This window comes from Dromiciops gliroides, chromosome 4 (assembly GCF_019393635.1).
Source record: "Dromiciops gliroides isolate mDroGli1 chromosome 4, mDroGli1.pri, whole genome shotgun sequence".
NCBI lineage: Eukaryota > Metazoa > Chordata > Mammalia > Microbiotheria > Microbiotheriidae > Dromiciops > Dromiciops gliroides.
In genome coordinates, this window is record NC_057864.1 from 263541462 (window position 1) to 263566196 (window position 24735).

Sequence of the window (24735 nt, forward strand, 5' to 3'; positions counted from 1 at the left end):
CCAGATCTTTCTGACTTCTGGCTCAGTGCTCTATCCACCATACCACCTAGTTGAAATGAACCTTGCATGCCATAACCAGGCTTCTTCCTGACCGTTAGTTAGGATGTGATTCCGAATTTCTGATTCTCTTGCCTAGTTTAGACTCCTTCACCTCAGGAACTCCAAGTCCCAACTTCCAACCTTTGCTCTCAGGCTGCCAACCCTGGTCTAGGCAATGATAAGAGGAAAGGGATAAGTATTTATATAGGACCTACTATGTGCCTGTTTTTACATTAAGTGCTTTTTACACATATTGTCCCTGAATTCCAGGAAACTGAGGCAAACAGTTTAAATTATTTGCCCAAGGCCATACAGTTAGTGTCTTGAGCTGAATTTGAACCCAGGTCTTCCTGATTCCAGGCCCCATGGTCTCTCTACTGTATCATCAGTTGCCTCAATAAATTGTTGCTTTATGCCGAGCCCACTCTATGCCCTGGTAGAAGGACTTTGAAACTGACTTTTTTGTTCCTTAGAATGCAAGTTCCTTGGGGGTCAGAACCACTTTCATATTTGTCATTACATCCATAGTACCTGGAACCTAATAGGAAGTTTCTAACTGATCATTGAATTAACTGAATGCTGAGGACAATCAAAGTTGTCACATTCACTGAGGGCTGTTCATTGATGAAACCCAAGCCTGTGATAAGCCCCATTATATGGAAATACTTGACCTTCCTCAGTTCCTCCAGCTGAAGGGGCACACATGTTTCCTTGACCAGTTGCCATTCCGAAGAGTGACATCTGGCAGTGATGCATCCCCCATAGCCAGCACTGCAGGGCAGGGTGTACTCATCGTTCTCAGAACCAAATCCAAAGATGATGTTGTCACAGTCAGCTGGGTAAAAACAGAAACAAACAGGGGCGGGGAGGGTGAGAGGAGAACCAGAGCTAAAATGTCTGGTCCCCAAATACATGCAAGTCCCCTAGGAGCTGGCTCATGCTTTCAAAACAAATAGCCACAGGGGGCAGCTAGGTGGTGCAGTGGATAGAGCACGGACCCTGGAGTCAGGGGTACCTGAGTTCAAATCTGGCCTCAGACACTTAACACTGTGTGACCCTGGGCAAGTCACTTAACCCTAATTGCCTCACAAAAAGCAAACAAACAAACAAACAAACAAACCCAAATAGCCACAGGTGGCCTTGAGGTAAGACTAGGTGACACTGTGAATAGAGTGTTGGGCCTGGAGTCAGGAAGACTCATCTTTGTGAGTTCAAATCTGGCTTCAGACACTTACTAGCTCTGTGACTCTGGGCAAGTCATTCTACCCTGTTTTCCTCTGTTTCCTCATCTATAAAATGAGCTGGAGAAGGAAATGGCAAACCACTCCAGTATCTCTCCCAAGAAAACCCCAAATTCGGTCATAAAGCATTGGACATGACTGAAAGAATTCAACAACAACAACAACAACAAAACAAACCTTTGAACCTTTCTTCCCTCCGTGTTGTTTCTCCCTATAATAAGAATAATTATCTCCACTGACCCATTTGATGTGATCATAGAATGTTGAAAGCTAGAAGGGCCCCTCAGAGACCTTATAGTCCAAGTCATGGCCATCCAGAAGTCATTCCTACAATGTTCAAGACAAGTGGTCATCTAACCTTTCTTTGAAGATTTGTATTGGTTATGAACCCCACTACCTCCTGAGGCATTCTACTTTTGTAGATAGACTGCTAGACCTGGAGTTAGAAAAACTCTTAGAACTCTTCCTGAATTCAAATCTGGCTTCAGATACTTACTAGCTGTGTGGCCTTGGGCAACTCTCTTTACCTTATTTGCCTCAGTTTCCTTATCTGTAAAATAACACAGAGAAGGAAATGGCAAACCAATCTAGTATCTTTGATTAAAAAAAAAAATACCGAAATGGGGTCATGAAGTCAGACATGACTGAAACAAGTGAGTAACAATCACAGCAAAATTATCTCCTTAGTCCTGAATATTTATTTAAATTCACCTAAGATAACATCAGGGTTTTGTTTTGTTTTTTGGAGGGGAGTGGTGTTTAGGTCATACTAATGACTTACATTGAGCTCCCAGTTCTCTAATACTTCACCCCTTCTCCTGATCTTTTCTCCATCTAGTCATTGCAATCCTTCCCCTGTACTCCTTTTTGACTTCAGGTACCTATACTATGTCCTATTGCCCTTAGATGACCATCATTTAATCTTGCAATTTAAGGTGTGACCTGTTCTTAGATTTTCAAATTAATAAAGATTTTTAATCCAATATTTTTAGACCCAAAGAAATAAAACTAACTAAAGTGGTAACATGGGTGGTTACTTTGATATTTTGGAAGCAGGGAACTCTACCTAGAAAATAAGACAATAAGACAACTAGCTAAATAACAGTTGTTGTTCAGTTATTTTTCAGTTATATCTGATTCTGTGGCCCCATTTGGGGTTTTCTTGGCAAAGATACTGGAGGGGTTTACCATTTCCTTCTCTGACTTATTTTACGGATGAGGAAACTGAGGTAAACAGGGTTAAGTGACTTGCCCAGGGTAATTTAGCCAGTCAGTGTTTGAGGCCAAATTTGAACTTGCATCTTCCTATCTCCAAGCCTCGTTCTCTATCGACCACTTCCTAGCCTATAGACTTAGAGGTGGAACAGATTCCCGAAGTTTAAGTAGACAGGCCCCCTTTATTTTACAGATAAGAAATCTGTGGTTAGTCAGTAAAATTAAGTGATTTGCCCAACATCGTATAGATAGTAAATGGCAGAGTTGGGATTTGAACCCTCATTTTCTATCTCCAGATTCAGCTCTCCTTCCACTGTACCACACCACTTTCCCAAAACTCATTCAAATCCAGTTACTTATTTTTTAAGTGGAAGCAGAAAAGATGAATCAAATCTGGTTTGGAAAAGTCTAGGTTCAAGTGACAAAGACTGAAAGAAAAAGGGTCTTAGGGAAAAGAGTGAGTAGTTTGGGTTCAAATTTAATTCAGTCATTTCCTGGACAAGAAGGAAAGTTAAGTATTCTCAACATGGTTGCCTTGGGGGCCAAATTATGCAGTCATTCCAACCACAGCTTCCAATGACACCATAGTCTTTTTGCATGAGAGACAAATAAATACCACATCAGTGAGCAGCAAGCATCAGAATTAGTCGGCAGAACCCAGAAAGTATCAGTCATCCTAATCCAATCAAGAGTAGCACCCGGCCCACGGAACTCATTGCTTGCATGCCATATTGCAGTGGTATCAAACTCAAATGGAAAGGGAGGAGGGGGGACCGAGCCATATATAAGTACATCTGTGGGCCACATATTGGCTTAATTTTAAAATGCGATATTATCTATGTTTAATAAAACATATTTTTATTTCTTTTGGTAATTATTTCCCAATTACATTTCAATCTGGTTCCCTGCTTTATTGCGGAATATTGAATCTTGGATTAGATATTTCTGTGGTAGGCTTTTAATAAATATTTGTTGAATTAATGAATGAGAAATACTATACAATTGTAAGATTTTATTTTTCCATGTTTCTATGAGTAACAGTACAGCATGTATGTTTTTGTTTTGTTTTGTTGGTAAAAAGGTATGATGTGTGACTTTGGGTAAGTCACTTAACTTGTGTGGAACTCCATTTCCTCATCCATAAAGTGAATGAGTGTGACTATAAGGTCCCTTCCAGCTCTTTAATTCCCATGAACAAGAAAAGCAAATTGCTGCACAGAAGATTGAGAAATAGTGTTACCTTTTCCAAACACTCTGAAAGAGTTTTCTTCTATTAGGTAGTGCTTTTTAAGATTTGATTTCACCTTCTCAGAGACCTGCATGACAGCAGCCAAAAGCTCAGATGTGCTGCTGGAACCGATGATTTCATATCCAACAATTATGCTTCCTTCCCTAGAAGAATCACATGGAAAGAATAACCAATGTGAAGCAGAAAATGGAGTAACATTAAACCAAGATGGAACTAGGAACTTGTCCCAAGTGTTGCTATTTAGGGGGATGTAGTGCTTCTCTCCAAGGAAGATGCTTCCTTGCCTCTAGTAGTGTTGGTCGCCCAATCAACCATCTCCTTTTCTCACCCCTTAGCTGCCACTCTCCAGGGTCACATGGCCATCACAGTCCTTTCCTGGGTCTTCCCTACCCACCAGGAAAAGACTGTCCCAGTGGTCTCCACCATGTGAGCAAAATACTGAGATAGGCAGGTGAGATCAACTTCAGAGGCAACACAATGCTGGCTGCTTCAAGGAGTCCTCCTTACCCAATGACCACCCACAATCCCTATTTCCTCTGCCCTTCCTTTCCATTCTGTCCTCTGGAACCCTCCTCAATGACTAATAAAATCCTCTTCATCTTTGCATCCTCTGGTACTCAATGAAATCTACTGAAGATACCAAATTCTGTAATCCCAAGATCCATCTCTAGGGACCCTTTCCATGGCTGGCTGCTACTTCTCTCACATTCCCTGATACTCAGAGTAGGGAGAAGCAGTTGATAGATTCCTTGCTCCCTAGTACTACTTTCAGCCTTCTATTGTCACTGACAACTCTTTTTCTTTCTCCACAAAAGTTTACTATTTCCTGTCCAGATCCTTGTTGCTGCTGTCTTTAGACTTCCAGCTCACCTGTTCTTTTAACCAATAAGTTTAGTACCAGACTCACAATCTCCATTCATGTCAAACTTAAGTAGTAAAAGGGGCCACTAACCCATACATGGCTATTAGGTGGCACAGTGGATAGAGCCCTGAACCTGGAGTCAAGAAGACTCATCTTCTGAGTTCAAATCTGGACTTAGACACTCACAAGCTGTGTGACCCTAAGCAAGTCACTTAACCCTGTTTGCCTCAGTTTCCTCATCTGTAAAATAAGACAGAGAAGGAAAATGCAAACCACTCTAGCATCTTTGCCAAGATAACCCCACATAGGGTCGGGAAGAGTCAAACATGACTGAACAAAAACAAATCCCTACATAAAGATCCCAGCAAGGCACATAATAACTATTTTACAGGGTATATTATCTAGGTTTTGTTGTATTTTTATTTGTTTTGTTAAATATTTCTCAATTACATTTTAATCTGGTCATGCACTTGTCTACCTGTAGACCCTATGTTTGACACCTGTCTCCAAACCAAACCCTGCTTCCTTTGAATACCCTGGTTTCTCTGTTTTTCACCTTTCAGACTCCCCTCTGTCTTCAGTCTACCTCAAAAGGACAAGACATTTCATTAGACCTCTCTCTGACCCCAGTGAATTTGCCCCAGGTGCCAGGATTTCTAGTTAATGAGCTGTCAATAGCTAAAGTCATCGGGATTGCCCAAGTAAGATGAATAATTTCCTATTCAGTAAAGACCTACTCTATCTGAGTATCTATATTGCTCTGAGGAAGGAACTCTATAATCAAAGAAATCTTTCTTCTGGATTAATATATCTTTGAAGCAATCTGGTAGAATTGTTAAAATGCCAGACATCAGGACATGTGGCTATTTGTCCCAGTTCTGCCATTAATAAGCTGTGTGGCATTGGGCAATTCAATTCAATTAAGTAAAGAACTATTCGTTAATTGTCTAATATAAGTATTATTGTTCAGATGTTTCAGCCATGTCCAACTCTTTGTCACCCCTCAAAATACAAGAGTGGTTTGTTATTTCCATCTCCAGCTCATTCTACAGATGAGAAAACTGAGGCAAACAGGGTTAAATGACTTGACCGGGATAACACAGTTGGGAAGTGTCTGAGGCTACATTTGAACTCAGGTCTTTCTGACTCCAGGGCCAGGGCTCCATCCACTGTGCTACCCAACTGCTTATAAGCATTGTAGTAGGAGCTTTAAACAGAAAAGTAGATCTGACACAGTCCCTGCTTTTAAAAAAGTTATAATTGGGGGCAGCTAGGTGGCGCAGTGGATAGAGCACCGGCCCTGGAGTCAGGAGGACCTGAGTTCAAATCTGGCCTCAGACACTTAACACTTACTAGCTGTGTGACTCTGGGCAAGTCACTTAACCCCAATTGCCTCACCAAAAAAAAAAAAATAATAATAATAATAATAAAGTTATAATTGCATAGCAAATCACTTAGCTTCTCTAAGCCTTAGTTTCTTTCCTTATAAATGATGAGTTTCCCTTCTGGTTATAATATCCTAGGAGATTCTCATATTTGCCTACTGATCTTTTAAAGTTATTTTAGTAATCTATCAAGGGTTGTTCAACTATGCTTCAGTCCTAAGGATCCTAAGGGTATTTCAGCTTGAAGCACTATTCAATCTATAAACATATATTAAGCACCTACTATATACCAGGCACTATAGATACACAAACAAAACTGAGATGGTCCCTGATAACAAAGAGCTTCCGTTCTATTGCTGAGAAACAAGATGTACACAGATGAGTCAATATATAATAGATTCAAAATAGATTCAAAGTCATTTTCCCAGGAAGGGTACTAACAAGTGGTTGGGGAGGGGGGGTACAGTTTGGAGGAGAGGGAAAAGTAGGCTTCCTGTAGGAAGTAGCATTTTAGTTGAGCTTTGAGCAAAGTTAGGAAATCTATGAAGTAGAATTGAAAAGGTGGTGAATTCCAGGCGTGGGGCCAACTGGTGCAAATGAACAGAAGTGGGAGAGGGTATATGGTTTGGCTGGAATATAGAACGAGTCAAAGGGAGTAATATATAATAAGCCTCAAAATGTAGGCTGGAGTCACCTTGGAAAGAACCTTAATTGTCAAAGTTTACAATCTCTTATGATGAGGATGAAATGGAGAAGCATTTGTGTGGACAAAGATAGGACAAACAGCAAATTGAGGAAGCATTTTTCTATCCTGAACTAGATAGCCCTGAATTTTAACTCCTTTCATTTTATACAGGAGGAAACCAAGGTGCAGAAAAGTTAAGTGTCTTACCCGAGGTCACCCAGATAGTAAATGGGTGATGCTTTAAATAGTATGAAATATCAATCTGTTATCTCCACTCAGAGGAGAGATTGCAAATTTACTATTTAGTACAGTTAGCTCTCCAGGCTAGGAAATGAGCCTTGAATGCCAAGAAAGGTAACAATATGGCAGAAGATCTGTTGAAGCTTTAAATCTATGATGGTGTGATCTTATGAATCCCCCTATGCCTTATTTTCCTTGTCCCTCTGTTACTGGAGTTTCCCATTCTACAATATATCCTAATTGTTTATGTATGTGTCTTTTCTTCCCTATGAGACTATGAGCTCCACAGTAGCAGAAAATGAGTCACACACACGCGCACACACACACACACACACACACACACACATCTTTGTATCCTTTTGAACACAGCACAGGTTTTTACAAACAGTAGGCATTTAATAAATGCATGATGGATAAATGAATGGATATATAGGTGAATGTACAAATGAATAAATAAATATATGAAAGAATGACCTCTTACCAAGTTCTGTAAAGTCATTTGGGAATGGCAATAGACATTTTGCAGCCCATTATGCAATCTACAAGCCTACCCTTCCGGGGCTATTGTGTTACTTACCGAAACTGGGTGACACGAACAAAATCAAAACCCGGAACATATTTGTAGGCTTCCTTAAGCTAAGAAAGAGAACAGAGGGCAACATTTTGATTTCATACTCTTTGCCTGGGAAAGACATTTGAGCAACCAGTGGAGAAGACAGGAAATTAACTAGTTGAACAAGAAAAGCCTGGAAAGAGAGTGGGCAGGATCTCAAAATCAAACAAGCAGGCCAAACAAAAGTTGCCCTTTTACATTTTTTTTTTTAGTTTTAGGGTTATAGAAACAATGAGCCAATAACAGTCTAGGATGATAGAGGAATTTAGTTCAGATGGAGGGTACTCTGACATACTCAGGCCAAACTCCTTTTCCCTGCTGCATGAAGGGAGTAGCATTTACCTTATGATTAAAGTAAATTCTAGGAAAACACTTTGGCAGATCACCTGGGAGAGCCTGGTTGTCACCATTTAGGACCATATCTGAATCATCTGGAACTGGACCAAATCCAGCCAGTGATTTCTGAAGACTTTCATGAGAGATTTCATAATTTTCTTCAGTACTTAAGTTCTCTTGGGATAGTCTTCTGTACAAAATTGCATTATCTCAAAATTGGTAAATACCTTAGAGACCAACTAGGCCAAACCATATCTGAGACAAGGATACCTTGTACAACATTCCTGATAAGCACTTGGTCATCCAGCCTCTGCCTAATGAATTCACCACTGCCTGAGTTGTCCCATTGCTATTTTAGACAGTACAAATTCTTAGGAAGCTTTTCCTCATATTGAGTAGAAATATAGAAATCTGCCTATAAGGAACTTCCTTCCATGGTTTCTAGTTTTGTTCTCCAGAGAGAAACAGAGCAAATCCAATCCCCTCCTATGTGACTGTCTTTCAGATACATGTAGGCAGTTACCCTAAGTCTTCTTTAGGCTAAGCACTCTCATTTCCTTCTATCAACTCATATATCATGGTCTCTATTCTAGTCTTGAACTAGAATTCTAGAAGCTGCAAATCTACTCCTGTTTCACCATTCAACAAATTGAAGCACCTAGATGGCACAGTGGATAGAGTGGTGGTCCTTGAGTCAGGAATATGTGAGTTCAAATCCTCCCTCAAATTCTTACTAGTTGTGTGATCTTTAGGTTACTCTGTTTGCCTCAGTTTCCTCAACTGAAAAATAAAGATAATAGTAGCATCTATCTCCCATGGTTGTTGTGAAGATCAAATGAGATAATATTTATAAAGTGCCTAGCACATAGTAGGTACTATATAAATACCAGCTATTAATATACTCATGAAAATCTTGCTTCTATAGATCAGTGGTTCTCAAAGTGTGTGTTTTGGTACACTAGTACCCCAAGTTTGGGCTAGATGTTCCACAAATTGTATGGAATCTCATTTGTAATTGCATGTATGAATCTTCTATATTTTTTGGGGTCTGCCCCAATTTCTCACAGTATATAAATCATAGTGTGCCATTAGAAAAAAAAAATTATTCCACCATAAATATCCCCAAGACTGTCAAGATGTCTTTGTTCAATAAACTCAAACTTATTTGTCACCTTGTCTCAGTATCACAAAATGTAGACCTGGAGGTGACTTTCAAGAATATTCAGTCCAATCCCTTCAATTTATAGGCAAGTGAACTAAGGACCAGAGAGAAAAGCTGAGCTGTTCAAGGTCACACAGTAAGCAGAGTTAGGGCCAGAACCCTGATCTCCTGGCATCCAGTATCCAGTATAGTATTTGAAAGAGAAATAGTACATCATGTAATTCTCCCAGTGAGTATTAAATAATACTTTTTTTCTTTTCTTTTCTTTTCTTTTTTTTTGTTTTTGTTTTTGTTTTTTGGTGAGGCAATTGGGGTTAAGTGATTTGCCCAGGGTCACACAGCTAGTAAGTGTTAAGTGTCTGAGGCTGGATGTGAACTCAGGTCCTCCTGACTCCAGGGCCAGTGCTCTATCCACTGTGCCCCCTAGCAGCTCCAAATAATAGTAGTTGAATGAATGAATGAATGAATGAATGAATGAATGAATGAATGAATGAATGAATGAAAAATAGATAAAAGAAATGGACAAAAATCAACTAGTTTCAAAATACAAATATCTGGGTGGCAAAAACAGAACAATCAACAAATATTTTTTGAGCACTTACTGCATGCAAGGCTAAGAAAATATCAGGGTGGGGCACTAGATTTTTTTTTTAAAGAAAAGCATTCTGACACATTAAAAGACATCATGTGGGGGCAGCTAGGTGGCGCAGTGGCTAGAGCACCGGCCCTGAAGTCAGGAGTACCTGAGTTCAAATCTGGCCTCAGACACTTAACACTTACTAGCTGTATGACCCCGGGCAAGTCACTTAACCCCAATTGCCTCACTAAAAAAAAAAAAAAAAAGACATCATGTGGATGTGTTTTCTTTAGGAATAGATACATAAATTAAATGACTATGTTTACTCTCCACAAGAAATCACAGAGAAAATAAATGCATGGCACTTTGCCAGAAAAGCTTTTATTGAGGTCATAGTATAGAGAGTAAGGAACAGGCAGTGGGGAGAGGACAAATGCTTTTTTTTTTTTTCCCTATGGCATATTTGCTTCCATATTAGGGACATCTGAAGCCTTTGTTTACTTTCCTCTTCTAGTAATAAAACTTGTAAAAACATTAATGAATGAAAGCTTATCAAACTTCATAAATAGTTTCCTGACATTATGTTATATAAAATTAGACACTTTGAGAAATAGGAGGAACCTTAGGGAATCATTTTATCTGGTTCACTTACTTTACAGTGGAGAAACTGAGGTTCAGGAAGTTTAAGCAATATTTTTAAGCTCTCACAGAAGCAAAGAACAAGAACACTGGTGACCTGACTCTTGAACCAGAGGCTGCTTCCCTTAATTTGACTAATTCAACCTGGCATACTGAGGTTAACCTTCATCTAACCACAGTTCTGGTATCAGCCTTTTGTAGACTCTGGGGCTGTTATTGTGTAAAGGTGTCATCAGTATGAATACTCCCTCAAGGTAGATCTAAGTCTTTCTGTGTCTTAATAGACTTTCCTGGTCAAATAAGTAATTATCCTCTGACCAGTCTTGTGATGTCTCCCTCAAAACTTAGCTGAGATGGTTCATAGACATTTGACACCTTTCCAATTTTTAGTACTTACTGGAACTTACACTCCACTGCCTTTGGTTTGGAGAATTCAAGGTCACCTCCATGCCATGGAGGAAACCTCAAAGCTTTCCTAGCCATTCTATCAAGATAAATGAATGATTATGCATTTTAATTTCTATTTTCTGAGCTACTTTTTCCTAACCATTAATTTTCAGCACTAAATACCGAGACCCTAAAATATCATAGGAGTTGGGGGGAATTATAATTTAAATTAATTTAGACCTTTGTACCTTCAAACTAAAAAGTTATCTTCTTTCAAATAATTTTTGGTTCAAAATTCTGAAGGTTCAAAACTCCCATAACTAGGAATGGCTCAACTAAGACCCCAGGAATAAGACTGCAATAGTTCAAGAACACTGCTCTTATGGGCAGAGCAAATTATCTTTCGATCATAGATTCTTTATCTCATCTTTTTTTGTTTGTTTTCTTTTTTGGTGGGGCAATGAGGGTTAAGTGACTTGCACAGGGTCATACAGCTAGTGTCAAGTGTCTGAGGCCAGATTTGAACTCAGGTCCTCCTGAATCCAGGGCCAGAGCTTTATCTACTGTGCCACCTAGCTGCCCCCTGATCATAGATTCTTTTGTTGTTGTTGTTTGTTTTTTGTTGTTTTTGTTTGTTTGTTTTTGTTTTTTGCGGGGCAATGGGGGTTAAGTGACTTGCCCAGGGTCACACAGCTAGTAAGTGTCAAGTGTCTGAGGCCGGATTTGAACTCAGGAACTCCTGAATCCAGGGCCGGTGCTTTATCCACTGCGCCACCTAGCTGCCCCCTCTGATCATAGATTCTTAAGGGATACAAGGATAGATTTCAGGGGGTCTATCAACTTGCATCATTCTTTTCACTTATCTCTACTTGAAATTTAGCATTTTCCTCAATTATTTAAAAACATTATCCTGAGAATGAGCCCATAAGCTTTACCAGACAGCCAAAGGAATCCATAATACTAAGATAGGTGCAGGATTTCCCCATTCCTTGTAATAGGGATTAGTTTTCCCTAAAAAACCCCAACAAGGGACAGCTAGATGGTGCAATGGATAGAGTACTGGGTCCTGAGTCAGGAAAACCTAAGTTCAAATTTGACCTCGAGCTGTGTGACCCTGAGCAAATTACTTCACCCTGTTTTCCTCATCTATAAAATGAGCTGGAGAAGGAAACAGCAAACCACTCCAGGATCCTTGCCAAGAAAACTCCTAATGAGGCCACAGACAGTTGGATACAATTGAAACAACTCAACAACAAAAAAGCAGAAAAAGCTGTCCCTGTGATTTCATTGGTCCTTCCTTGCCTCCTTGGACTCGCCTAAGGACATAAAAAGTTCTGCCCACTTGGAGACAGAGTCCCTATATCTTTATGGATTTCTCAAGATTTCAGTCAGCATACCCAACCCTGCTGAGGAGATTCATTGACATTTGGAGATGAGAGGAGCTGCATCCAGAGAAGCTACACTGAATGCATGTTGTATATATCCTTGCTTTGTTAGGGCAAAGTCAACCTTCTTTTCTTAACTATTCGATGACTTTTGATTTATTTCCTCTCAACAATAAATCTGAATTAACAGAGTGCTAAAGTTAGAACTACCTTAAACAGACACACAAAAATAGATTAAGAACCCCTGCTGGTCTTGACAATAAATAATTTCAAAATAATTATGAAAAAGACAGATATCTAGGTATGGATTTAGATGTAATCATAAATATAAAAATAAGAGATAGATACAAATATAGTACACATCAATATGTTTAACTATAGCTCTATCATCTATCTATCTCAACTATATTTGGAGTCACTTCATTTTATAATGAATAAAGAATCACAGTCTCAAAATCCAAAGGGTACCTCATCTAGTCCAAACAATTTATACCAATATCCTCTGTGCCAAATGAGAAAATTCTTACTTGGATTTCAATGCCAGTTGTGTAGTTGGAGTATAATGCAGATGATGAATTCAGGAGATCTTTTCTAAATTTCTGATGAATTTCAAAAGTGCCAAAAATTTCTGTGAAATTTTGTGAGAGAGAGAGAGAGAGAAAGAGAGACAGAGAGACAGAGAGAGACAGAGAGTGGGAGAGAGAGAGAGATTTTAATGAAAATTTGTATACAAATCATTGATGGGAGTTGAATTAACATGCAATCAAAGCAGGTAGACTTCCTGAACACTTCATTTTCTTTTGATGACGGTCCTAAAATCAAATTGCTTCTAACAATAATAAGTTTAATTTCTAGGTGGCGTTACAGTTTTAAGGTGCTTTCACATCTATTATCTAATTCAATATCCAGATTCTCAAGGCAGTTTTTTTTACCTAGAAATTTCAATCACATAGCTAGGAGACAGTCCTAAAAAATGGAAAATGTTATTTCATAACGTTGATGATCAGCCATTTGATCACGTCTGACTCTTTGTGACCCCATGGACCATAGCATGCTAGGCTTTTCTGTCCTCTACTGTTTCCTAAAGTCTGTCCAAGCTCATGTTCATTGCTTCTATGATACTATCCATCCATCTTATCCCCTTTTCCTTTTGCTTTTAATCTTTCCTAAGATCAGGGGTTTTTCCAATGAGTCCCTTAACTCATGATGTAATTTATATACTTCTTTGCAATTAACATGCTTAAGAATCATCAGAGGCCATAGAGAAGAGTGAGAAAATAATTATTAATAATGGGTTTTTTTTGTGGGGGACCTGCCCCACTTAAAACTTTAGCTCAGGAACTTTAGCTGGTCTCTTTCAGAGCCAGCCCAAAGGTACAGTAGAGATGAGACTCTGACTAGCCCAGTGAAGTAAGGAGATTAAAACCACACCTATTTGAATGTGCCTTCGCCCTAAGGGGGTCTGTCTTTGCACTAGACCCTGATGTCCTCCTGGTAGAGCTCATTTTAATATGGATCACCCTCAGGTCATGTCAACCAATGGAATTGAATGATGCTAGCCAATTAGCTTTGATCAGTGTGTAAGAGCCACCTCTATCAGAAAAGGAAAAAGAACTGAGATCACAAGGTGAATGGTATTCTGGGTTGTGCATAGACTGTGAAGGTTGTCTGGTTGGTGAGTGCTCTCATCTTTAGGTAGGCTTTCTGAACTCTTCTTGGGGCCATGTGCTCTCTCTTAGAGACAATATGGTGCTGGGGGGCAGGCGGTTTCAGCTTGTGTAAATGTGGTCAATGCTCTCCAAGTATTTAATATACTTTAATAAATTCTTACTACCTAAACTGGTGCAATAGCCATTAATTTGTAAGTAACAATATTTTAGAAACCCCAGCCTAGTTCCCCAGTAATTTAGCCAGAAACAGCAAGCCCAACAATATTTTTAAAAATACAGAATTTAAGTGACTTAGTTTACAGGGCCATCCAACCAATACATGGAAGAGACAGGAACTAAACCCATGTCTTCCTGGCTAAGAAATGGGGATATTGATATAAAAGTGAGAAAGTCTTTACCCTCAAAGAATTTAGATTTTAATAGAGGGGTCAACAAAATTTGTGGAACTATAGCCAGAGGATATTTTCATCCAAGAAAGCACAGTCTAACAGCAAGGCTTTGAAAACAGAGATTTCAACAAGTGGAAATAGATGAGGAGGGAGAATGTTTCAAGTACAGAGGATGATAAGCTAATAGCAAATGGAATGATATCAGGGAATGGCTAACAGTCTAGTTTGGCTGGAATCTAAGATATCTTAAGGTGAGTAATATGAAATTAGGTTGGAAATATAAGTAAGAGCTAGATTGTGGAAGGTCTTAACTTGCCTGGCTGAGTTTATATTTAATCTTAGAAATAACTCATGATTTCGATGGACAAGAGTCATATGGTCAGGCCTCTGCATTAGGAAGATGATTTTGGCAGCTTTGTGGAAGATGGATTGGAAAGGGAAACAAGTAGAAACAGGGAAGGGAAGGGAATAAGCATTTGTATGGCACCTACTATGTGTTAGGAACGGTGCTAAGCCCTTTAAAAAATATTATCTTATTTGTTCCTCACAGCAATCCTGGGTTAAACAGCTTGTAAATATCTGAAGTTGTATTTGATCTCAGATCTTCCTGACTTCCTAGTGCTCTACCCGCTGAGCCACCTAGCTGCCAGGTAACACCAAGAGGGACATCTGTATAAAGGGTCAACTGTCCAGGAGAGAAATTATGAGAGACTCTATGTAAGGTGCTTTTTAAACTGTGATGTTTAAAATTAAATGTGTGGTCCACCTTATTTCTGTCCCAAGTGTAGGGAAAATTAGCTAGGGTTATTAATATATTTGTTACTTAAAAATTAGAATCTTTAGCACCAGTTTTGGGGCATTATTAAAGCAGACCAAATATTAATAAAAAGAGAACACCTGGGTAAGAAAGTTAAGAAAAGGCCTACCTAGCCTAGAGTTCCAGCCTGGCCTGCTTCTTCTTCAAGTCCTCCATCATGAGCACTTCCCAAAGCCTACTGAGAGTGGAAGCTTTCTCTGGGGCCCCGAGGAGAGGTGGTCCTTCCACACTGCTTCAAGCTAATTGGCTAGCATCACTCAAATCCACTGTTTCACTGGACTTGAGGGCGGTCCTCTGTTGAGGCCAGAGTTCACAGCCTCTGAGAACATAACCCTCTTGAGGGCCAGGCAGGTGTGGTTTTTTTTGTTTTGTTTTGTTTTTGTTTTTGTTTTATTGCAGGGCAATTGGGGTTAAGTGACTTGCCCAGGGTCACATAGCCAGTAAGTGTTAAGTGTCTGAGGCCAGATTTGCACTCAGGTACTCCTGAATCCAGGGCCGGTGCTCTATCCACTGCGCCACCTAGCTGCCCCTGGCAGGTATGGTTTTAATTGAATTAACTTTAAGTGAGTTAATCATCAAAGTCAATCAGTCCAATCAATCCAATCAATCCCCTGGAGCTGGGGCTTTGGGGTGTTCCAAAACCCATTATTTTCTCACAAAACCTTAAAGCACGATAAAAATATTAGTGGTGATAATGATTATTGTGGTAGTAATAGAGAACAATGGTGGCGGTGATGATGATGACAGGAGTGGTGGTGAAGAGAGCAGTGATGATGGTTATAATGATGGTTATGGTGGTGGTGATGATAATGATGAGGACCTGAACTAGGATGGTGATTATGTGAGTAGACAGAAGGGAATTCATTTGACAGATTCTGGAGACAGCCTCCATTGAATTTAGCAGATTAGAAAGTTTGCTGGCTTCGAATGTCTCCTCAGACATGAATGGTCTTGGCCATGTTACTTGGCCTCTGAAATCCTCAGTTTCTTCATCTGAGGAAGATGATAGAGGCAGCTAGGTGTTTCAGTGGATTGAACATGGAGCCTAAAATTAGGAAATCCTGAGTTCAAATTTGACCTCAGATAGTTACTAGTTGTGGGATTCTGTCCCAACTTCTGTCTGCCTCAGTTTCCTCAACTGCAAAGTAGGGATAACAATTATAGCACCTTCCTCTTAGGGTTGTTGTGAGGATCAAATAAGATAACATTTTTCAGGTACCTGGCACATAGACACAATATTAGACATTTAATAAATGCTTATTCCTTTCTTCCATCTCCAAAGTGGTAATAACACTATTTACATGACCTATATCACAAGTCTATGGTGAGGAAATCACTTTGCAAATCTTCAAGTACTATGTAGCTATGAACTATAATTGTGGACAGCTGCTCACATGTTCTGGGGAAAAAATAGTTAAAGAGGATTCTAAGGTTTTGAATCAAGATGATCTGGGAACATTAGAAAACCCAGATCTGGAAGGTAAGGGGAAGCTAGAGTGCTAAAGATATCTTTCCTGGTTCTATCCTTATCACTTTGGATTTTAGTCTTCCCTCCTTATTTGTCATACCTCTCACACAATCTCTAACACCCACCAAAACTTGTTGTTGTTCTTCCTTCATTCTTTTTTGTTTTGTTTTGGGTTTTTTGCAGGTCAATGGGGGTTAAGTGACTTGCTCAGGGTCACACAGCTAGTAAGTGTCAAGTGTCTGAGGCCATATTTGAACTCAGGTACTCCTAAATCCAGGACTGCTACTTTATCGACTGCGCCACCTAGCTGCCCCCTCCTTCCTTCGTTCTTGAAGAGGATCAATGATATCACAGGCTAAATTGTTGGGGGAAGGGACTGATAGAATAGACAAGGTTGTTGTTGTTTGTCCTTCATTCTTTTTTTTTTTTTTTGGTGAGGCAATTGGGGTTAAGTAACTTGCCTAGGGTCACACAGCTAGTAAGTGTAAAGTGTCTGAGGCCGGATTTGAACTCAGGTCCTCCTGAATCCAGGGCCAGTGCTCTATCCACTGCGCCACCTAGCTGCCCCTGTCCTTCATTCTTAAAGAGGACCATGACATTAGGGAGGTGACCTCATGACTTGCTTTGAATTAGATTTAAGTGAGGAAGGGCTGTGCAAAGTCACCAGCCTCACTCTCCTCCAGAGCCATCTGGATTCAGTGGTAAAATATATATCAGGACAACTGGAGATGGCCGTGCTGTGGTGGAAGACCTTAACCTTTTAAGCTAAAGCCTTTTCAGTTTGTCTGAGGAAATGCCCATTCAATGATTAAGGCTAGGTAAGAGAGGAGGCAAAGAAAGTCTTCTTTTAGAATAGACAAGGACAATTCTATTGAATGCCTAAAGGAAACAATTTCCCTTTTGCCGAAATTTATGGAGGGATAACCTTTCCTAGGGCAGCTAGGTGGTACAGTGCATAGTGTTGGGCCTGGACTTAGGAAGACATCTTCCTGAGTTTAAATCTGACCTCAGTCACTTACTAGCTATGTGATCCTGGTTGAGTCACTTAATCCTGTTTGCCTCAGCTTCCTCACCTGTAAACTAAGCTGGAAAGGGTGATAGCAAACTAGTATCTTTGCCAAGGAAACCCCAAATGGGGTCATGAAGCTTCTGACATGACTGAAAACAGCAACCACCTTTGATAGCTTTTATCATTATGTTTCCCTACTGGGGGAAAAAAATCAATGAGTAGAATCAAAGAATGGTTCTTAACTAATGCAATGGAAAAACTTTGAACTTAGAGTCAAGAAGATGTTGGTGGAAATCATAGCTTTGCTACTTTCTACCTATGTACTCATGGACAGGTCACTTCTTTTTTCTGGGCCCCAATTTCCTATCTATCAATAAAATGAGAGGGTTGGACAAGATCTTCTCAAATCCCTTCTGGCTCTCATACTATGGATGTCTGAACTTTTCTTTTTTGTTTGTTTGTTTGTTTTTGTTTGTTTCTTTGGTGATGCAATTGGGGTTAAGTGACTTGCCCAGGGTCACACAGTAAGTGTTAAGTGTCTGAGGGCGGATTTGAACTCAGGTCCTTCTGACTCCAGGGCTGGTACTCTATCCACTGTGACACCTAGCTGCCCCATGTCTGAACTCTTCTGACAGGAACACATGACAAATCAGAAGAGTAAGGATTTGTACATGGAGAGAGTCTATTCTCTGGCAGTTATTCACCAAGATTTATTGAAGCAGGCAGTCAGTGCTAACTGTCTAGAAAGCCCAAAGTAGAAGACTCTCACTTGTAAAATGTCACCATTCACTTCTTCATAATGAAGGATTGCAGCCATATTTCCAGAATGCTACTCCATCAATGTGAGAGGAGAACATACTGGGGGAGGAGAACACAGCAGGCAGTAAACATGGGATTTTATAGATGCTAGTGAATATAGAGGTGATCTGGTTCAATTCTGGGGCAGCTAGGTAGATAGAGCACCAGACCTAGACTCAGGAAGACTCATCTTTCTGAGTTTAAATCTGTGGATTTACTATCTGTGTGACCCTGAGCAAGTCATTTAACCCTGACTGCCTCAGTTTCTTCATCTGTAAAATGAACTGGAGAAAGAAATAGCAAACCACTCCAGTACCTTTGCCAAGAAAATCCCAAATGGGGTCATGAAGAGTTGGATACAACTAAAAACAACTCAAGAACAACGACAAGAACAACAGTTCAACTCTAGCATTTTAGATTAAGACTGGTGAGGAAAGCTAAATACAACACAAAGGGTTGGATTTGGGGGGGGGGATGGTATTTTAGTTTAGGTTTTTTAATTATACTGGGGAAAAGAGGAGGATCAAGGAAATGATAGGAACATTGCTTGTGATAGATAGGATAACAAGAACAAAAGACCAAGTGCTGAATTCTGGTTTTGCTTCTCTTTGCTCTGTCAAGAGGATAGTGGGGATACAATGGAAAGAATTGGCTTTAGAGTCAGGGTTCAAATCTTGTCCTTAATGCTTAATATTCCGAGTCATAGATATAGATAGATAGATAGATAGATAGATAGATAGATAGATAGATAGATAGATAGATAGATAGATAGATAGATAGATAGATATAGATAGATAGATTAGAGACAGAGAGAGAATTAGATAGAGAGATTAGATAGATAGATAGATAGATGATAGATAGATAGATAGATAGATAGATAGATAGATAGATAGATAGATAGATAGATAGATATCTGATAAAGACCTGAGCCCAGAGTGATAAAGACTTGAATTCAAATCTGACTTCAGATACTTCCTAGCTGTGTGGCCCTGGGCACTGCTCTCTACCTCAGTTTCCCTATCTGTTAAATGTGGATAATAAGAGCACCTACCTCCCAGGGAAGTTGTGAGGTGATTATGTGTGTGTGTGTGTATACACACATACATATATATGTATATGTGTGTATAGGTATACATGTGTATATATATGTATATATGTATATATACACACACAGATATTTGTAAAGTGCTTTGCAAATCTTGAAATTGTATATAAATGCTAATGATTATTAACACATTTATAACCTTGGGTAGGTCACTTGATTTCTCTTGAGCCTCATTTTCCTCAACTGCAAAATAAAGCAGTGGGTAGGGATGGATCAAATGGTCTCTGAGGTCCTTCACAGCTCTAGACCCATGATCCTATGATTATTTGATTGGAAAGGACAGGGCAAAAACAGGGAGTTCTGGGTACTACAGTTAAGGAAGGAAATCAATATATTGCAAAGCATGTGAAGGAAGACAAGCAGGATGGTGATGGGCCTTGAATCCACCCCTATCAGGATGTATGGAAGAACTAGACATATTTAACCTAGAGAAGACTCCAGGTGAAGGAAGACATGAGAGCCGTGTTTGAATATCTGAAAGGCTGTCTTATGGAAGATGGTTTGGGAGCATCCTGTTTGTTAACTGAAGAGTGAAAGTGGATGGAAGTATCCAAATGCAAATTTAGGATTCATATTAGGAAAATCTTGTTAACATTTACAGCCCCAATGTGGGATAGGCTGCCTTAGGAGGTTGTGAATTCCCCCTCTTAGGAGACGTTCAATCAGAGACTGAGTGACAACTTGTTAGGTATGTTATGGCGGAGTCTCTTTTCAAAATGACTAAATGGTGACTGAATCTGCCTCCAATACTAGAATTCCGTAATTTTGTGAAGATGAGTAAGATGGTGACAAGAGGGCATTTAGCTGACCTTAGTAAATAAGTCACCTGGTCTAAAAGAACTGCAAATTACAAAAAGAGTTGGTATATTAAATTGCTGGGCCACTGTCAAAAATGTTTAAAAGACTTTAAAGAACAGGAGAAACATTGCAGCATTGGAAAGAGCCAATGATGCTCTGATTTAAAAAAAAAAAAAATAGAATGGGATAGTTAGTGAATACTTAGAAAAGGAAGTAATGACCACAAAAAGCCAGCATAGTTTGAGCAAAACCAGATCTTGACACACCCATCTCATTTCCTGTTTTCAGAGGATTACTAGCCTGGTGGGTCAGGGAAATTCTGTAGATAAAATTTACCTAAAATTTAGGGAAGCATTTTACAAAGACTTGCATGCTATTCTTCAGGGTAATATAAAAAGATGTGGGCTATAATTAGGTGCATATGGAGTTGGTTCAATGACATGATCCAAAGAATAGTCATTAAGGGTTCAATGTCATCACAGAAGAGAATTTCTAGTGCAGTGTTACTAGAATATGTTTGGTCTCATGCTATTTATCATTTACATCAATGAAGATGGTAAAGATTATCACAATTATAGAAAACAAAGACATATATTGTATAGAAACAAAGATATAGATAACATCAAAAGAACAACATTTCTCAACAGGCTTCAATGTTGGAATTAGTCTAAAAAGATAAAATTTAATAGTGATAAAATGTAAAGTTTTACACTTGGGTTAAAAAAATAAACCTTCCAAGTACAAGATGGGAAAGGCTTAGTTAGACTATCTGAAAAAGGTCTGGGGGTTTTAGTGGCCTACAAGCTCAATGTGAGTCAATAGTATGATATGGCAAACAAAATTTCCTAATACAATCTTAGGTTGAATTAAGAAAAGCAGTATGTCTGGGATCAAGAAGGGGGATAATCTTCCTCTACTTTGCCCTTTGGGGTATTATATTCCATTTGGGGGGCCTTATTTTAAGAAAAACACCAACAAGCTGAGAAATGTCCAGATAATGGCAACCAGAGTGGTAAGGAATCTTGGTAGGGAGTTATATAGGAATTTTTTTGAAGGAAATGGGGACGGAAAGGAGAAAACCTAAAGGCAGGGAATATTAATATTGGCCTTCAAGTATTTGAAGGGCTATCAAATCTGAGAAAGAATAACCTTATTTTGTTGGCTTGAGATATCAAAACTAGGAGTAAGACAGAATTTACATTGAAGCAAATTTAAGTTTGATACAAGGAAAGACTTTCTAACAGTTAGAACTACCCACAAGTGATTCCAAATCAGTATGGTCCAGAGTGTAATGGATTCCTCCTCACTGACTTTGGTCAAAGGCTGGATAACTCCTTATCTGTTTTTTTTGTACAGGCCATACATTCTTGTTTGGGTAGAGATTGGGCCCTATGGCCTTTAAAGATCTTTTTCAACTTTGAGCTTCTGTAATTCTGAGCTGTGAAATGAACTTGTCCAAGTTCAGATAAGTATTGAAGAAGAGTAAGGATTTGAACCTACTACTTTTTACTCCAAATGCAATGTTTCTTCTATGGTTTCTCTCTGCTTCAAATGCAATGTTTCTTCTATGGTATCATCTTTCTGCTTCAAAGACAATGTTTTTTCTATGGTATCTCTCTGCTTCAAAGGAGCGGCTCAAGCCAGAGAAGTTACCATTCTAACAGAAAAACATTCTTCACTTAGGTACTATAACAAAGAATATTGTAGGGCCCTCAATGCCATTCTAATTTGTCTGCTGCATTCATATATAAAGATGATAGATAGATAGAAATATACATCTATATCCATATATACATCTATATAATTCATATATATCCATTCATATATGCACATGTACAAGTACTTATATATGTATATGTGTATACACACACAAATGTATATGGTATGTGCATGCATATATAAATATATATGTGTGATATACTATATATATTTATATAGTATATTTTATATACTCTACACACATATGTAGATAGATAAATGAGAGATGAATGATAGATAAAAGATGAATGAAAGATAAATGATAGGTAAATGATAGATAGATAGATAGATAGATAGATAGATAGATAGATAGATAGATAGACAGATAGACAGATAGATAGATAAGGTAGGAGCTGTAATTTCTTTGGTATAGGAACCTTTCAAGTAAGGAAACTCTTTCTATCAATATAGTTTGGCTCTTCCTCTGTAACTTTATAGTCTTAGAGAGATGCCTAAAGAGAAGCTAGTGACTTGACCAAGGCCCCATAACTACTACATGTCAGAGATAGTAGTGGAACCCAGGACTTGCCATCTTTGAGTATATGTTTCTATGCAATATGCCACACTGCCTCTCACAAAGCGGGGTGGGGGAGGGGAGGAGGAGGAGGAGGAGGAGGAGAGAAGATATAGAAACAGACACAGAAACATTATAGCTATTTTATCCAAAGCTAGGAAATTAGGGCCTGAAGAGGTTAGACTTTGCCCAAGATCATAAGGCAATAAGAAACAGGGAATTAGAACCTGGGGATTCCAAAAGAATGAGTTTGTTGATTTTTCCTTTAATAAGTCCTTTCAATACTTTATGAATAACTTGCATGTTAATTAGGGAATTGGTAACAGCCTAATGGGTTTTCCCAAATTTTCTGGTTGGGAATTTGAGCCAAGAAAAATGTGGTACTACTAGAAAACCTTGAGATGTTTTTTACTTTCTATGGCACAGGCATGTAAACATATTGTTTACATTTGATTCAATACCTTTTCTACATTCATAAAGATAATTCTTAGATTTTATATAATCTACAGCAAAGTTGGATTTGGAGGAGAAGGGAAACAATCAATAGTTCATCAACAATGGAGGCAACTTTGGGAAATGGTATAAGTTTGAGATCAATTGAAATTCTCTGCTATGCTTTACTTGGACATTTCTGCAATTTAGCTGGGGTGAGGTAGAGTGGAAGGAGAGCAATATTCATCTTTTTCCTCTTTTTCTCTTGTCACTATAGCAGTCCTTTCTACCATATTGCTTGTAATAGTGTCATTAAAGAAGCCTCCTACTCACCCAAAATGAGCACATGAATTACTAAAATAGATATTTAATTGCTCTTATTCTCCTCCCCACCCTGTCTCCAAGTCTCTAGCTTATCTTAATCCAGTCTACATATTTTTGCAAGATTAATTTTTTCTAAAGCACTACTTTCATAATGTCACTCCTTTTAAAAAAAAAAAACACTATAATGACTTCCTTCCTATGGTTTCTTGGAACAAGTGCAAATGCATGGCATTTAAGGATCTCATTTCACTGTCCCCATTCTGCCTTATCTTTCACTGTTTTCCAATCTGTTCCTTCCATTCCAGCCTGGACAGTCTCCAAGCTGCCCTGCACATGAATTATAGAGTTTAGAGTCTTAGAGCTAGAAGGGACCTTAAAGATCCATTACTTAACCTCTTTACATCTTATTTTCTCCATTTGATAAAATGAGAAGATTGGACTAGATAGCCATTCACATTTATAATCCTGGTCTAATCCTTTCATTGTAAAGATGAGAAAACTGAAGCCCAGAGAGACTGTGAATTGCTCAAAGTTTCAGAGCTAATTAATTGTTTAATCAATCAATTAACAAGCATTGTTATTTGCCATGCATTGCATTAGTGGTAACAACAAAAGTGAACCAATCACTATTCTCAAGAATCATATATTCTAATATGGGAGACAACATGCTCATATATAATTATTGACACAATATTTTAATTATCTATACAATATTTTCTTTTTTATTATAAAAGTATTTTTATTATTTTCCAGTTACATGTAGAGATAGTTTTCAACATTTGTTTTTATAAGATTTCTAGTTTCAAATTTTTCTCCCTCCCTCCCTCCCCAAGCCAGCAAGTAATCTGATAAAGGATATATATATATATGTGTGTGTGTGTGTGTGTGTGTGTATGTATGTATATATATGCGTGTGTGTGTGTGTGTACATACATAATAATTTCAAATAAAGACAAGGAAATTTAGAGAAAGATTTTACTAACATCTGGGAGGACCAATAAAAGCTTCATGTAGAAGGTGGTGCTTGAGCTGAGTTTCCCACTTTCTCTGACCTATTCTGGCAAGTAGCAGCTAAAATTAGCTTGAGCTCATTGGGTTGGTCAATGGAGCACTTCCATAATGTCATCCAAACACGGAGTCCCAAATAGGCGCGTAATTCACTACCTGCCAAAACTATATAACTGAGTTGACAAGGCATCTCTCAGCCAAGGCTGGCTTCTAGCACCAGTCTTAATCTCTGCTTTGCTCTGATCTTTTTAAACTTTCTTTTAATAGATCCAGCCCATGTTCCTCATTTCTCTCTTCCATCCTTTGAGAGTCAGTAGTGGTAGGAAGGGATGGGGGTGAAGACGCAAGGAGATGTAGCAAGAAGGTTCAAATGTTTTCTTGGTATAGCTGTATCTACACAGGGTCATAGATTTAGAGCTGAAAGGCACCTTAGAGATCATGGAGTCCAACTCCATCATTTTACAGATGAAGAAACTGAGGCTAAAAAAGGCAAAGTGATTTGTCCAGCATCCCTCAGGTAATAAATAGGGAGAATGGAAAATATGACCCTACGTCCTTTGACTTTAAATCCAGTATACTGTGGCAGCTAGGTGATGAAGTGGATAGAACACCAGCCCTGAAGTCAGAAGA

The 24735-nt window shown here is 38.8% G+C and overlaps 1 protein-coding gene across 1 annotated transcript in view; it reads right to left on the minus strand.

Annotated features, from left to right (window-relative positions):
* ADGRF1 (adhesion G protein-coupled receptor F1) overlaps positions 1-24735 on the minus strand; it is a 58924-nt gene that overhangs the window by 26977 nt on the left and 7212 nt on the right. The window contains exons 5-8 of the mRNA XM_043999532.1: positions 12543-12643; positions 7494-7552; positions 3736-3887; positions 711-874 (exon numbers count right to left, since the gene is read on the minus strand). Of these exons, the coding sequence (XP_043855467.1) occupies positions 711-874; positions 3736-3887; positions 7494-7552; positions 12543-12643 (476 nt within the window). The remainder of the gene's footprint in view (positions 1-710; positions 875-3735; positions 3888-7493; positions 7553-12542; positions 12644-24735) is intronic.